At 37.0% G+C, this 15737-nt stretch overlaps 3 protein-coding genes across 4 annotated transcripts; 2 read left to right on the top strand and 1 right to left on the bottom strand.

The window, feature by feature from the left end:
- Window positions 1–2: 2 nt before the first annotated feature.
- Window positions 3–3305, bottom strand: LOC104088159 (aminomethyltransferase, mitochondrial). 2 transcript variants are annotated; one of them, XM_009592796.4, is made up of 4 exons: window positions 3034–3305; window positions 1610–2180; window positions 1137–1255; window positions 3–705 (listed from the first exon to the last, which is right to left on the bottom strand). In XM_009592796.4, exons 2-4 carry the CDS (start codon window positions 2165–2167, stop codon window positions 162–164), a joined length of 1221 nt encoding a protein of 406 aa, XP_009591091.1. In that variant the 5' UTR covers window positions 2168–2180; window positions 3034–3305; the 3' UTR covers window positions 3–161. The 2 variants fall into 2 exon arrangements, with proteins under 2 accessions (XP_009591091.1, XP_009591092.1); XM_009592797.4 differs by having other exon boundaries at window positions 3037–3175.
- Window positions 3306–6469: 3164 nt separating this feature from the next.
- LOC104088160 (peroxisomal membrane protein PMP22-like) lies at window positions 6470–10631 on the top strand. Its single transcript, XM_009592798.4, has 7 exons — window positions 6470–6908; window positions 7182–7280; window positions 8888–8989; window positions 9306–9381; window positions 9923–9993; window positions 10086–10171; window positions 10283–10631. Exons 1-7 carry the CDS (start codon window positions 6837–6839, stop codon window positions 10332–10334), a joined length of 558 nt encoding a protein of 185 aa, XP_009591093.1. The 5' UTR covers window positions 6470–6836; the 3' UTR covers window positions 10335–10631.
- Window positions 10632–12165: 1534 nt separating this feature from the next.
- LOC104088161 (probable F-box protein At4g22030) lies at window positions 12166–13695 on the top strand. The gene has a single exon (XM_018768083.2). The coding sequence runs from the start codon at window positions 12166–12168 to the stop codon at window positions 13447–13449; it is 1284 nt and encodes a 427-aa protein (XP_018623599.1). The 3' UTR covers window positions 13450–13695.
- The last annotated feature ends 2042 nt before the right edge of the window (window positions 13696–15737 follow it).

The raw sequence follows: 15737 nt of genomic DNA, 5'->3' as shown, positions 1-15737 counted from the left end.
CATGCAAGAATCAAATTGGTCTATGTTGCATTGAAAGGAACTCATAAAGCAAAAGAGGAAACATGTAGATTGAAGTATTCAGAGTTACGCTTTCACCAAAAACATTAAGAACAAGGTAGCAATTAGAGGAATCAACAAGTTTAAGATGCAACAAGGAGTTATTATGGCTTGTAGTACTTGGTGGGTACAAAAGGCATCTTGGTAACCGCTCCATCATAGGACTTCCCTCGAATCACAATCTTGACATTGGTGCCTGCTTTATGGTTACCCGTTTTTACGTATCCCATTGCTATGTTCTTCTTAAGACAAGGGCTAAAACCACCACTGGTGATTTCCCCAATATTTTGTCCATTTGAATCTTGAATCTCACTGTGACTTCTAGGGGGTGGGCCTGAAGAGAAAAAGCCAACTCGCCTGATTTTAGGACCTTCTTCAATTTGTTTTAGTATTACCTCAGCACCCAGGAAACCTCCTTCTGCCCTTCTTCTCTTCCCTATGGCCCATGTCAGCCCTGCCTCTACAGGTGTTATGTGCTGCTCCATATCATTACCGTATAAGCACAAACCAGCCTCAAGCCGAAGACTGTCACGAGCTCCTAGACCTGTTAACCGAACTTTCCCTTCTGATTTCTCCAGAATAGCTTTTGCAAGGTCAACAGCATTTTCTGAAGGTACCGAAATTTCAAATCCATCTTCACCTGTATACCTGAAAACCTCTCGAAACACAGAAATTATATCAGTGCTTGTCTCAAGCCAAGATTTCTTGCGTAAGGATCAATTGCTAAGCGTAATAGGAAGCAGGAAATAATTGCATGGAGAGAAATTAGCACACTGAATAACAAGAAACAGAGAAAAGTTGCCTTGTGGATACAGACATAGCTTGTTTTACATATTTAGTGTGCAATACCAAAGGGGTATTCGACCAACCAGACAAGCAAGGAATAACCCGTTATTTAACACTTAATAAAGGATCTGCCGGACGAAATGCTTGGTACTGTTCATTTATCTGAAAAGACTCTGATTTTGAACTCAGAAATATTCTTAAAAAGTAAATCAAACTAAAGGATAATGTTTTTTTTTTCCCAGGCACAGACTCAGCACTCAAGCTTGAAGAGGAAAGCAAGAAAAGAAACATACCCTGTCCTTGTGAGGAAGCACGGTGCCCCATTGATGTCCAAAACCCTGAATTCCCCAAAGTACATCTTGCTCAAATCATCTTTTGTCAGATGTTGAAGAACTGGAGCAGCAAGGGGACCCTGAAAAAAGAAGCCACGAAAAATTCTGTAACTATCACGACAAAAAATAAATTTAAGAATGTACCCATGAAATGCAGCTCCTGTAAGTTTCCTAAGATAAGTGAATTTACTAAGAGCTTGGAATTAGCAAACAAAAAAGCACAACCGCTTAAATGATCTCCTGAATTTTCACATTCTATATCCACTGTGAAGATGGATGTCGCTTTTTCTTATCCTTGTCTACTAAAGTGCCCATTTTCGATCTATTGATCAGATCTCAGAGCATGTGATAAACATTATACTCCTATTTATGATAAGAGCATATTTATATAAAGCACATTGGCATGTACCAATTGTTGGAAAGAGCGAGCTAACCTGAAGGGCTAAAAGTGATCTCTCATCATGGATGTGCCATGAAACATCACCACCTTTTGACTTGAATGATTTCATATGCTCCTCAATGTGTGCAAGATCCTTGTCCCTGCAACCCGCATTTACGACAAGGTAGAGGTGATCATTTGTAACCTTGGTGATCACCGAATCATCAATTGCACCTCCCTTCTCATTTGTGAAGACAGTGAGAGTACCAGTCCCAGGAGCAAGGCCAGCAACATCAGCAATAACAAGCTTTTCTAGGAAAGGAATAGCATCTTTTCCCTTGAGACTTAGGCCACACATATGAGCAACATCAAAGAGGCTACCGTTCTCCCTACAATTTATTGTAGAGTCCATAATTGAGTCCTTATACTGGATAGGCATACTCCAACCAGCGAAAGGCACCATCTTGCCCCCATTAACAACATGGAAGTCGTATAGAACAGTCTTCTTGAGTTCAGCATCTGAAGCGAAGCATCTGCGACCAATAGTCTTCTTATCAGCCTGAGCCAAACGCCTAGTGATCGATTGCCCAAGTTGCCACAATCCTCCTCTCATCTTTCCAAATAATCTGAGCAGTTTATAGATGAACCATCAAAATTAAGACTTTGAAACTGATCTGGGTGTTTCGAGGCAAAAACTAATCCATCTAATTTAGAAATATCTAAATCAGACTGAGAAACTATCCAGAAGACCATTCTCCTTAGTGACAAGAGAATAAACAGAAAGTGAGAATGTGTATTATGATAACCAACTCATAAATCTTCTAGTAAAGTAAATTTTCTAAGTTTAAGTTTTATTAGAAAGTATGATAATTTAACTTGTCATGAGACACTTCGTGCAAGAGTCATTAAAATTGCAATGGCTAAAGTAAAGAAGCTATGGAATTTGAAAATTTATCATGATCTTGAGCCTGTGCATCGACTTAAAATCATTGTGCAGGCAACTTGAAGAGTATATAAACTTTCACAAGTACATGTATTAATCCGTTTGATTCAATGACCCTCAACACCACTCTTTCTTAACAATAAATTTTAACTACTTTATCCATCCTAAATCACACCAAAATGTTGAAAAGCCTCATCTCTTTTATGTAATTTGGTGTGTTACATGTGATTCTAACAATATTGAATCTATCCTTAAGGGTCAATTGCTTTTATCTCTTTGAAGAAGGAGGAACGCTTTTATATACACAATAGGATGTAAAAAAGATTGGGAACAACACAACAGAAACAATTAATTAAGTGTGCAAATTGTGTCAGCATTCACCAGTTCAGATCCAAATACAATCATCTCAATGACAGATCTCTAAGGTTGCTGAAAGAGAATAAATTGAGGACAAAAGGTTACAATCTTGTGTTTAAAGTAGTAAAGGAATGCTAATTACACGAGAAGAGTTGATGAAGAGATAAAAGAACACTTACCACCTTGCAAAAGATTGAATCTTTTAATTCTTGAAAAGATAAATCTGAGAGCTTAAAAGAGCTCAGTCATAGCAACTTATATATGGACAGAGAAAAAAGAGGCTGCCTTTTTATCGATAAATACCAATCTTGGAGTTGGTGGTAGGCAACAAGGAAAAACAATTACTAATATTTATATTTGTAAAAATATTATTATATACATATATATTATTAAAAAATAGAGATTTGTTGGTGGGAGAGAGTGAGAGTGGGTGGATGAGGTTTTCTGTTCCAAATCGAGAACCCATCTTTAGTGAGTGGTAGGAATTTGGGTGGTAGAGGATTACAAACTTCCAATTTCTCAAGAGTTGAGATGGCCTTTTCACAAACTCTATTCATTTCTCTTTCGTTTGTTTGGTACCTTTAACGCCTATTTTTGGCCCCATTCTTTTTACTAAATGGAGGGTTTGGATCTAAATAATTTAAATCTCAAGTCATTAAGTGTAATATTTTTTCTTTTACATTTATTTATTTGCTTTGAACAAATGTGATTCCTTTAGACTTACAATGAGCTTTAAAATTATTAAGGTTGTGTTCATTTAACCATTCATGTGAAGGTACCTCTAATTTTTACTATTACTTTATTTACTATCGTCGGCTCACCACAGAATTGCTAGGACTGGTTTTCATTGCACACTCATAATCATCAACCACCATTCCCAATCGCGGCCGCTTTCAGTCACTAGTGCCTACCATTACCACCAATTTTGATATGCAATTATTACCACAAATCACAATGTTGACCATACAATCACCACTACCACCTTTGTCATCAGCCACCACTTCAAGACTCACTTAGTTGTGACTTGTAAATTTTGTACTCCATTATTTAGTCAGAATTATAGGATTGGATCTACGAAAAATAGTAAAAGGAAATATTAGGCTGGGGGAGTAATTAGAGCTGCGTGATACTACAATTTATCATTCGTTCACGACTAGTACTATGCAAACCTATGCTTAACGAGAGGACAAAATGGAGATAATTGTTAAACCTAATTATTTGAAACTGAACCCATTAGAAGAGCACAAATCAATATAGTGTGCAATGAACGCGTTTCAGATCCCGTGCCAAAGAATCCATTCGATATGAAAAATGGAAAGGGAGGAAGTCCAACTTGAATTATTTTAAAATGTGGGGGTGTTTGGCAAAAGTGCAAATTCCTAAACCCAAAAGGATAAAGATAGGACCGAAAACCGTTGATTGTGTTTTCATATGATATACAACAAATAGAAAAGCATATCGATTTCTGGTTCATAAATCAGAAAATTCCGACATTCATAATAATACGGTTATAGAATCAGATAATGCTGAGTTCTTTGAAAATATATATCCGTATAAAAAGGAATGTGAGTCGTTTGGTGAAGGATCTAAACGACCTCGGGAAGAAACAAAAGAAAGTATATGTAATCAGGAGGATCCAAGACGTAGTAAACGTCAAAGAACGTCTACTTCATTTGGACCAGATTTTGTGACTTTCTTATTGGAGAATGAGCCTCAAACATTTAAAGAAGCTATGACTTCTTCCGAATCATTGTTTTGGAAAGAGGCAGTCAATAGTGAAATAGAATTCATATTGAACAACCATACATGGGAATTGGTTGATCTTCCTCCTGGAAATAAACCTTTGGGTTCTAAATGGATTTTTAAGAGAAAAATCAAAGATGATGGCACTATTGATAAATTCAAGGCAAGACTCGTAGTCAAAGGGTATAGACAACGAGAAGGTCTAGACTACTTTGATACATACTCTCCAGTTACAAGAATTACGTCCATACGGATGTTAGTAGCATTAGCTGCAGTGTATGGTCTTGAAATTTATCAAATGGATGTTAAGACGACCTTCTTAAATGGAGAGTTGGAGGAAGAAATTTACATGGAACAACCTGAAGGGTTTGTGGTTCCAGGTAAAGAAAAGAAGGTATGTAGACTTGTTAAGTCTCTTTACGGACTAAAACAAGCACCCAAATAATGGCATGCGAAATTTGACCAAACAATGTTGTCAAATAGTTTTAAGATAAATGTGTGTACATTAAAAATGTTCCAAATTACATAGTCATTGTTTGCCTATATGTGGATGATATGCTGATAATGAGTAATGACATTGCCAACATAAATGCTACTAAGCGTATGCTCAATAGCAAGTTTGATATGAAAGACTTGGGAGTTGCTGATTTAATTCTGGGTGAATGGGAAATCGAGGGAAAAATAAAAATTTTGAGTAAAATTTTAAATTTTCCCCTCTTGACAATGAGACATTGTCCCATATTGGAAGAGGAAAAGATTTTTGGTGGGTATATATATAATTGCTCTTCTTGTAGCTCTTAAAGTGTTAAGAAGAAAGCAAGCCTCGCGCCGTCGTCGTCGTCGCTCTGCTCGGCTTCGGCTTCGGCTTCGGCTTCGGCTTCGAATTTGGTCAATTGATTGATTAATTTTTTGGACCAAATTTATTTATTAATAGTAAATATTAACGTAAGATTATCCGCATTTGTAATGGATATGTTCCAATCCGTGTATTAACCACCAGCTGTAATAGCAGCCACCTAATGCTCTTCCCACCATGGCCAAGTGCTTGCTCCACAAACAAGCTAGTGCATGCTCCACCATGGAGGGTGGAGGGTCGTTCATCTTCAAAGCTGACTGCTATAAATATGTGCAGCAACTGTTGAAGAAAGAAACACCAAACTGAAAACGCTCAACTTTGGCTATACATTGCACTCCTTCCTCTCAGCATTTCCATACGATTTTCTGAGTTTCTACTCCTTTGTTCTGCATTGTTTTAACTTCAAACAAAGTAACTGTAAGTGTGATTTGCTACCGAACTTTGTGTTCGCTGAAACACTGAGGTTTGAAGTACCGCTACACCAGTGTGTGATTCGTTCTATCATAGGAGGAAATAATTCATAACCTTGGGTACTAAGAGGGGATTAAATTCCTTAAGGAAACACTGTGAATTCAGTGGGCTCGAATTAATTACTGTTTCATTACGATAACTTATATTTCCCAAAATTACTATTTACAAATACAACATTATTGGCGGGACTAACATTACTGTCTATAATCACCTTGCTAAAGTAGTCTTTTCCCATTATCTATAAAAGTATTGCTAACCAATTTTTTTCTCTCGAAAAACTAACAACAGTACATAAGAGCAAACTTTAAGCTGAGTAACTAATTGTGGTACATCTTCATCCTCAGAGGTTTTAGGTTCAAGTAGAGTTGTTCTTTATTCGGCAGTGTTTTACCTCCAATATAAAATTCTTTAGTGTGTATCCAACTTTAGTCGAATCTCAATACGAATAATGATAGTAAAAAATTATGTTGACTTTCCAAAAGAATAATTGTAGAACATAAGAGTTGCTCAATTATATGTATGATGTTCTTTTTATTCTACCAACTATTATGTGTTCTTTTAATACCTGTGATCGCGTTTGAAAATTGATGGGTGGGACAAAGTAGGAAAAGAGGGAGAATATACTTTATTTACCTTCCAAAGATCCCATTTACAGTCATAGTAACTCATTATTAACCAAAATGCATAAACTGGTCACAGATTATTATGGGATTCTCCGTATAATCTGATTCGGCTGCTTTAGATGGGCCCCACACGATGTGACATTCGATTATATTTTAGGTACAAATTCGCCAAACTGTTGTAAATGTAATGAAAGCCCGAAGAAGGCAGTGAGTGTAGAGGAAGATCGAATCTGTTCTTCTTCCCAGTTCTTGCAGTTGAACAAAGTGAACAAGACCAACAACAAGAAGAATGGGGTCAATAGCGAAAAAGGGTCTGCAACAGTACTTGTTACAGCTTCAGCAACACCCTTTACGAACAAAGGTCACACCTTTTTCCTCATCTCTTGACCAGTCTTTTTCTTTTCCTTCAGTTTTTCTCTTTGATTTGTGAAGTGGGTTTGGGCTATTTTGAGGTGTTAGCTTAATTGATGATGTGGGTCTTCTTTAATTTCTTGTAAATTTTCTATCTTGGTACAAAGATCACACCTTTTTTTTTTCCTGTACTTTCTTGATGTTTTTGCTAAGTTTGCTTAGCAGAATTGGTACTGGGATATTCTTTGATTGATTGAATCTTTGGAAATACTTATGATGGCAGGCAATAACTGCGGGAGTGTTGTCAGCGATTAGTGATATTGTGGCTCAGAAGATCACTGGCATTCAGAAACTTCAAGTCAGACGTCTTCTCCTCAAAGTGGTGCGGTTTCTCTTGCTTCTCTTTGCATGGGTTTATACTTTTACTACAAAATGGAGGTCATTTTTGCAAATTGTTATGCACTCCAGTGGTTGCATTTTATCTATCTGAGCTCGTGTACGTTGGACTTTGTTAATCTGATGAAACTTTAGCATTTATGCACTCCCATGGTTACTATAACAGCCCAGCCCATTAGTCATATTGTCCGTTTTGGGCCTAGCCCCGCACGGCTTTAAAGCGCGTCACTAGAGTCTAAGGCCTGTCTACTTATTTACCCAGTTTCTCTTCCATGTTTTGTCCATGTGGGATTCGCGTAGGGTGTCACAGTTACATTTATGTATTGGTCTCTGTTTCTTTTGATAAAAGGCCAGCTTGGTTCTGTAACACTACCTTAGACACTAGTCGCTTCTTTTTCGATGATGGTGGTGATCGGCCAGTTTACGCACATGAACAAATATTCCGGGCAGCCTGATATAACCCATAAGTACTTGTATTGAGTAAACCGGCCGGTCAAGGTTAGAGCAGACACACTGAGTGTTGTCGCTTGGAATATAGAACTTCTATGCCTCAATCACTCAGCCATAACCTTAAGCCCTAGTCTCTTTATGTCATGCCAACTGTACATAATTTTTGCCTCCAAGTGCATCAGGTACAGGAAGCTAACGCCAAGTGAACCAATTCGTCGTTAGCATGCTGTTTAGCTTAGATTGGAAGTGGTAAATTTACATGTCAACTGTCACCCAGGGGAACATGATCAGCTTTTCTCAGAATTTTCTTAATATGGCAGAATTATTGTGCTGAAGAGAGTGCATATTTCAGCAGAATTGATCTTAAATGCACTCTAGTTTACATTGGCACAGATGACATCATTTTCTCTTGAATCTTTATGTTAGGATCCCAGTGATCCATTCTCGTTTGGATAAATACTTCAGATATGCCCATCTGGTGGTTGGACGGATAACTTGATTTCAGATTCTTGTTCTTCTTCTAGACGAAAATTTTACAACTTACGGGAAAAAGTGTTTTGGTTATGAGCCGCAAAGGATGTTACAGTTATTCTTTTTTTTTTGCCCCTACTGCACAAAGGCTTCTGCATGTGAGTCTTAGAACTGTAGACTTTGTTGAGGAGAAGAGGGGTTATTTCTGGCTAATCTTATAATTTCCGCTTCGAGATTGTCAAATCCTAAAAGAGGAGCGGAATCTTACAAGTAGAACTATACATGGAATATGCTTGAGATCACTTCAATATCTTGAGTTGCTTTAAAGATTGTCATTGAGGTTTGAGAAACTGAAAACAGGGTAAGTAGTTGCCTGTACGCATATATATAAAACTTTTGCTCCTGGCTAACTTTAGTTGCAACGCGCGAGTAGAGCAATAATGGATATAGAGGATTCATACCGCAGACCTCAACTAGTTTGGGGAGTAGTTATTGGTGTAGGTTAAGTTTAGTTGCAATTGTGTGTCTAATTATCTTCAGTTTCGGGGTTGTTTCTGACAGGGCACATCAAAATCATTTTCATTTAGTATCATTTGTATCATATTCTTCTGCTTGCGTGTATAAGCTGCTATTTGGGATGTCATCATCTGCTTTGGCTGTAACTACATGCAGCTATTTGGCGTTGTCTATCTTGGACCATTTGGACATTTTCTTCACTTATTACTGGACAAAATATTCAAGGGGAAACGAGACAAGAGTACAGTTGCCAAAAAGGTATGCTAAACCCTTTCTTCTGTGGATGATTAGGATAAGCATCAGGAAACAGGATATTCTATCTTGTAAGCAGAAGTTACACATTTATCTTGTACTTTATGGATCTGATCTACCTCCTTTTTTGTCTTCAACGTGAATCTATACTAATAAAACTGCTTAACTATACACTCACGGCCTGGTAAATTGCCACATTGCCCTGCTTGAAAGTCTACTTGTTTAGTGTTTTGCCAAATAATGTTAACAGATAGAGAAAGAATTGAATAAACAATGCTGATAAATATACAAGAATGTGAACTTGCATTTTAAATTGTTTCAGGTGTTGCTGGAACAAGTTACATCGTCACCCTGGAATAACTTGCTTTTCATGGTTTACTATGGATTAGTTGTTGAAAGTGAGTTTCTATCTCGAATTGCCACTGCCTTTCAACTTTTTAACTCATAAACTATTGCATGGTATACCATCACGCAAAACTTCAACATCATGTTCTACAGCTAAATGTCCAAGTAGACAAAAATGGCCTTCCAGTCAAATTAGGATTTGTTATTTAAGGAGTCAAAGGGCCTGCAAATAGACATAATCATCAAGTTAAAGAGTTATAATTGCAAAGAAGCTTGTAGTATTAAAGGAGGAGCTCTTGAACACTCTGAAATAAGGCTTAAGAGGTTTTAACACTCATTCTGTAATGCATAAACTAGTTTAAAATGAGGAAATATATCATTTTATCTTCCATCCTATCCTAGAAACAATCGAAAACAGGTGATGAATGTTCCATAAAAGGAAAGCAAACCATGAGTTTCTCGTCTCTTTACAAATTTCTTCTCCTTATAACAGTCTGGCTCATTTAAGTTTGTGAACCTTCCATTAGTTAGAGGTATGCTTATATACACACAGAATAAAGGTTTTGGCTGAACATTATCTTGTATTATTCATAGGAAGACCCTGGATCCAGGTGAAATCTAATATCAAGAGGGAATATCCAAAAGTGCAGTATACAGCTTGGACGGTTTGTCAAATTCGCCCTCTCCCAAGTCCAATTTGGTTCTAATTCTGTTCTTTAGTGAATGATGACTGTAGGTATTCTTTTTAAATGTGCAGTTTTGGCCAGTTGTTGGGTGGGTAAATCACCAGTATGTTCCACTGCAATTCAGAGTGATCTTTCACAGTATTATCGCATGTTGCTGGTATGCACCATTTCCCTGCTTGTTGCTGTTTATGCTACAGTCAAGTATGTTCCGATCTTTATGATTTCAATCACAGTATTATTAATGCTCTCTGTTTTTATCAATTTTCAGGGGAATATTTTTGAATCTACGTGCAAGGTCGATGGTTTTAAAAAAGGCTTGAAATCCTCAGAGTTGATATATGAACATGGCAACATCTCTTAGTGTAGTTCAAAGATATTGAAAATGGTTGCTTATTTTGTTCTGATCTTCACTTTTTTCTTTCTTTCTATTCTTTTTAAAAGCAAGACATCTTCATTAAACAAAATGGCTTGTTTGTGATAGAGCAAGTGCATACTCAGAATGTTTCTCACATGGCAATGTGAAAAGTTGTCAGTTGTAACGCACTTCAAATGTGACTCAAGAAAGCAAAGATTGTGGCAAAAGATTACAGTATAATACGTTTCACAATTTAACATTATTTATGTAGCCATACTATCTTGGCTTTGAGGTAGAACTTTTAATACAGGTAGTAAAAGGTCCACACGCAAGTAGTAGCGCTCAGAACTGAACACGAGGTATACAACTTTCAAGAAAGTAAAAGCTGATCAGCTTTAGGATTTCAACAGTGGCTGGCTATATGAACGTAAAAGGCATTAATCTTAATTTGAAACTTTTTTCATCTTTGAAATAATAAATAAAGTCCGTCTCCTGAGTTGAAAAATATGTCATATACTCCTTGTTGTCTTCTAAAGCAGGAGTATTTTAGAATTATATGAACTTTTACAACTACAATATCATATGATTCCAAAAATCTCGGAAAATTGACAGTCCACGTGATTTTTAAAATGATTTATCTTAGAATCAACGTAGAGAATTATAATTTAATAAGCCTTTCAAATGCTATTACTTCTGGCCGATAAATGTAGAGACTGCAATTAATTATTCATGAAACTAATTCAGTATGGCTAATTGGTGTTAATTGTGTAAATACTCACGCACTCAATCTAGTTTCTTTCGAATTTCTTACAAAATAATTTTTTTTTAAATTTTGGTATCCCGTAAAATTCTTCTCATCAATCTGCAACGCAGGTCGAGCTAATAATTTGATCATGCAAACTGAAAAAAGAGAAAAAGAAAAAGAAAACTAGATATGTTTTTTTTATAACAGTTTGGATCTTGTTTTCCGAGAACCGGTGTCTAATGTATGTGTTTTAATTATATTATAGAAAAATTAACCCAAATAGTCGTCTATCCAATTGCTTAAACTAAAAATAGCCGATGGATGTATAATATATGCATAATTTATATATTATATATGTATAATTATGTATATTCAATGTGTAATCTATGTATATGGCTAGAAAAGTAAACAATAAATATGGCCGGAATATAAACGAAAAAATAATCGTACATTTTTTCATTATTTCTTGCTTGTAATTGACTGGTTAATGACGTAAATCCACTTATAAATTTATACAAAATAATCATTTTTACTTTCAAGAAATGTGGTTAACTCTTAATTAAATTCAATAATTGAAAGAATGTAATTTAAGCAAGTAGTATCATACATGAGATATATAATTGAAACACAGGATTTGAGTTGTTAGGGTCGTTAGTATAGTTTTGGCTGTTTCAAATTTCAAACAATCAAACCCCGTAAAAATTTTCCTTATAAGGAAAGTCAATACGAGTAGACGACAAGAAAAAAAAAAGGTCAATAAGAGTAAGTGCAATCAGGCAAAAGGCTAAGCCAAAATAAGAATTAGTCTTGGCCATAAGGCAACATAAGAAATTGTCTTTGCCATGTACCCATTCAATTCAAACTTCGAATAACTTACTATTGTTGCCATTCTTTTTTCCAGTCAAATCTTACATCCATTGTCAATTCTCTCTCTCTCTTTATATATATATATGTCCAATGTCTTCTTACCATAATCACAATCAATTAGCAGGTTTTCTCCTCTTTTTTCCAATCATAAATCACCATTTAACATCCATTGAAGAACAAAAAAATGGCATTAATCCTCCAATCTTCAAGTTTCTTGAGTTCTTGCAGTTCTTCTGTTCCCTCAACATCATCTTGTAGTTGCAGAAGAGGATTGATTAGAGCGAATATTAATATTTCAAATAATCAGACAATTAAAATCTCCCTTCCCAGGTTTCAAAGAAGAGCGAGATTAGTGCAGGAACAAGAGCTGATTAGTGGAATTTCAACCATAAGCACCAACAACCCAATTGAGAAACAATTTAGCCCATCAAGAATTGGTCCTGATCCGCTGGTTATCAAGAAGCTTTACGCAATCAAGGAGGCAGTTGCAGATAGAGTAGAAATGCATAGGAATATTGGGGAACAGAGAAGCCAGTGGAACAATATGCTTTTGACATCCATTAACGGGATAACTTTAGCTGCTGCTACAATGACTGGAATTGCAGTCAGCAGTAGTGATCCTGTTTTGGGACTGAAGATGTCTTCTACTTTCTTGTATTTGGCTGCCACAGGCATGTTGGTGATCATGAACAAGATCCAACCATCCCAGCTCGCTGAAGAACAAAGAAACGCGACAAGGCTGTTTCAAGATCTGTATAACCAAATCGAAACAACTTTATCAATTGGTCATCCTTCCGCTATTGATGTGAAAAAGGCTATGGACAGAGTATTGGCTCTTGACAAAGCCTACCCACTCCCTCTTCTTGGCGTAATGCTTGAAAAATTTCCTACTCGTATTGAACCTGCTGTTTGGTGGCCTCAACAACGTCGAAGACAGCCCAAAAGAGTCAGTGACGACGATAAGTATAATGGCTGGAACGGGAAATTGGAGGAGGAAATGAAAGAAATAATGGGAGTATTAGGCAGAAAAGACCAAGAAGAATATATTAGGCTGGGGAAAAAGGCCTTGAAATTGAACAAGTTTTTAGCCATCTCTGGTCCTTTACTCACAGGCTTAGCAGCGATTGGCTCTGCATTTGCAGATTCTTCTCCTTCTCATGGATCTTGGGCAGCTATGCTTGGAATTGTTGGTGGCGCTTTGGCAAGTGTAGTTAACACAGTAGAGCATGGTGGACAAGTTGGAATGGTATTCGAAATGTATCGAAGTAACGCTGGTTTCTTCAGGTATATGCAAGAATCTATTGACTCCAACTTGACAGAAACAGACATGGAGAGAAGAGAAAATGGTGAAGTGTTTGAAATGAAGATGGCTTTGAAGTTAGGTAGGAGCTTATCTGACCTAAGAGATCTTGCTGCTGCTGCTTCATCGAAGGGAGAGCAAATTGAGTTCGGAAGCAAGCTCTTCTAAAATTCTGACAATTCATAGTGTAATGCATAGACAAAATCAAGTACATATCATTGTCTATAATTAAGAGTAGGGCTAACTCATTCTTTCAGATTCAAATGTTGCTTAATTATATTGCTTATAACAGTTTCTCAGGCCATCTTGCTAACTCATTCTTTCAGATTCAAATGTGCTTAATTATATTGCTTATAACAGTTTCTCAGGCCATCTTGCTAGCTGCAAATGGCTTGATTTGTTCTTTTTTCTTCATTCTACGAGGAATAAATATTCATCTCAGTAGTTCAGTTCGTTCCTTGACTTCAACCTTTATGCTTTGACAAATTCACTTAACCATGGCGACCCGGCGAATTCAGAAAATTCAATAAGGATGTTCAAAATTCTTTGCTAGTGGGCTATGCAAGGGTGTTCAAAGTCTATTTTTTATCAATAACAAGTAATATCTTACCCTATACACAGTAATCAGTATAATTTTTCTCGAAAGGGTGTTCAGTTGACCACTCTTAGACACACATAGCTTCGCCCCTGGCCCGCACACATATGTATCGAACAGTTTAGTACTATGCCGTGCCATGTTATCTTAAAACGCGCGAGTGAACTAAATTAGAAAACAACATGGGATTGTGTTATCTGTTGGATCGAGCTGAGATTTGGTCTGGGGTTCCTAAGATCCAGTTCTTCACTGGAGATTGTGTTTGGAAATCTGTATCAATCTGCAACGTTGGAGCGGTGTAAACACTGTAAAAGCTCTTTCTCTCTATCTATTAGAACGTTTGGTTACATCAGAATATATGTACAAGGAAAATCTTGTAGAGCAAGTCTCCTAAGTCTACAAGGAAACTCTTGGAGATCAAGTCTCCTAATTCTACAGAAATATCAATTCTATACATGGAATCCTTAGCAATATCAGTTACCCTTTACACTCCCCCTCAAGTTGAGCTGGGGTGAAACCACTGCCAACTTGCTCTTTAACAAGAGAAACCTGGCCTTTGACAATGACTTGGTAAGCACATCGGCTACTTGATCATGGGAGCTCACATACTTGACAGACAAAGATTTGGCGGCCACCTTTTCCTGGACAATTCCACATGTTTGGTACGAGAATGGAAAATGGGATTTGCAGTTAAGTAGGTGGCACTAAGATTATCACACCAAAGAGTAGGAATGGAGGAAGAGAAGCAACCGATCTCTCCAAGAAGAAGCTCTACCCATGTGATTTCCGATGTAGCAGAAGCTAGTGCTCTATATTCCGCCTCAGTACTTGATCGTGATACAGCTCTTTGCTTTGGAGAAGCCTATGAAATTAGGTGTGAACCAAGATAAATAGCAAAGTCAGTTGTGGACTTACGATCATCAATATCACCTCCCCAATCTGAATCACTATATCCGGGCGGAGGTTCGGCCGAACCCAGTCGCTTTGGTCCAATTCATGTATTTGTCTTAAAAAATTCATTGAATATATACAAATTATTAATTTAGAACCTAGTAACTTAAAAGAATTAGAACCCTGAACCCATAAACTTTAAATTCTGGCTCCGCCTCTCACTATATCCATGGAGTAATGTGGATATGCATTTGCAAAAAACAATCCATGATAGGCAGTAACTTTGACGTAGCGAAGAGTACGTTTTACCGCAATCCAGTGAGAATCCATGGGACAGTGCATGAACTGTGAGACTTTGTTCACTGCATATGTTATGTCAGGTCTAGTGAATGTCAAATATTGCAATGCCCCAACAACACTTCGATATAAAGCCTGGTCATGAAATTGAGAGCCACCAGCTAATGATAGCTTTACTGAAGACGAAGCTGGTGTGGAGACCGAGCTACATGATTCCATTTGAACACGATTGAGGAGGTCCATTACATACTTGCCTTGTGACAAATGCAACCCATCAGTTGTCCAGGTACGTAGCTTCAATGCCTAAGAAGTAGGATAGCCAAATCATGACCATTTGAGACTTTTTAGCTGGAAAACATGTCAAAACTTGTCCCAAAATTTATGTCCAAATTCATTTTTAATTTCCTAACAAACTTTACCCAAAAGTATTTGGGAATGTATGTCCTAAGAGTTATTCAATTATATACACGTTCTTTTAATTCTACATCGACTATCTGTCGTTTTTTAAATCCATGTGGGGCAGCATATACTTTACGATCCCATTTTACAGAGTCAATAGTAACTCATAATTAACCAAAATGCAGAAACTGGTCACAGATTATTATGGGATTCTCCGTATAATCTGATTCGGCTGCTTTAGATGGGCCCCACACGATGTGACACTCGATTATAT

This window comes from Nicotiana tomentosiformis, chromosome 2 (genome assembly GCF_000390325.3).
Source record: "Nicotiana tomentosiformis chromosome 2, ASM39032v3, whole genome shotgun sequence".
In the NCBI taxonomy this organism is placed as follows: Eukaryota; Viridiplantae; Streptophyta; class Magnoliopsida; order Solanales; family Solanaceae; genus Nicotiana; species Nicotiana tomentosiformis.
This window is presented reverse-complemented; position numbering and strand designations above follow the sequence as displayed.

What these genes read in the sequence shown, in the direction of transcription:
- LOC104088160 (XM_009592798.4), top strand. Translation starts at nt 6,837, where the DNA reads ATGGGGTCAATAGCGAAAAAGGGTCTGCAACAGTACTTGTTACAGCTT. An exon ending in CTATGGATTAGTTGTTGAAA is followed by an intron (nt 9,382 to 9,922) that starts GTGAGTTTCTAT and finishes TATTATTCATAG; the next exon opens with GAAGACCCTGGATCCAGGTG. An exon ending in AGTATTATCGCATGTTGCTG is followed by an intron (nt 10,172 to 10,282) that starts GTATGCACCATT and finishes ATCAATTTTCAG; the next exon opens with GGGAATATTTTTGAATCTAC.
- LOC104088159 (XM_009592796.4), bottom strand. Translation starts at nt 2,167, where the DNA reads ATGAGAGGAGGATTGTGGCAACTTGGGCAATCGATCACTAGGCGTTTG. An exon ending in GATCACTTTTAGCCCTTCAG is followed by an intron (nt 1,256 to 1,609) that starts GTTAGCTCGCTC and finishes TTCTTTTTTCAG; the next exon opens with GGTCCCCTTGCTGCTCCAGT. An exon ending in TGCTTCCTCACAAGGACAGG is followed by an intron (nt 706 to 1,136) that starts GTATGTTTCTTT and finishes AGAGGTTTTCAG; the next exon opens with GTATACAGGTGAAGATGGAT.
- LOC104088161 (XM_018768083.2), top strand. Translation starts at nt 12,166, where the DNA reads ATGGCATTAATCCTCCAATCTTCAAGTTTCTTGAGTTCTTGCAGTTCT.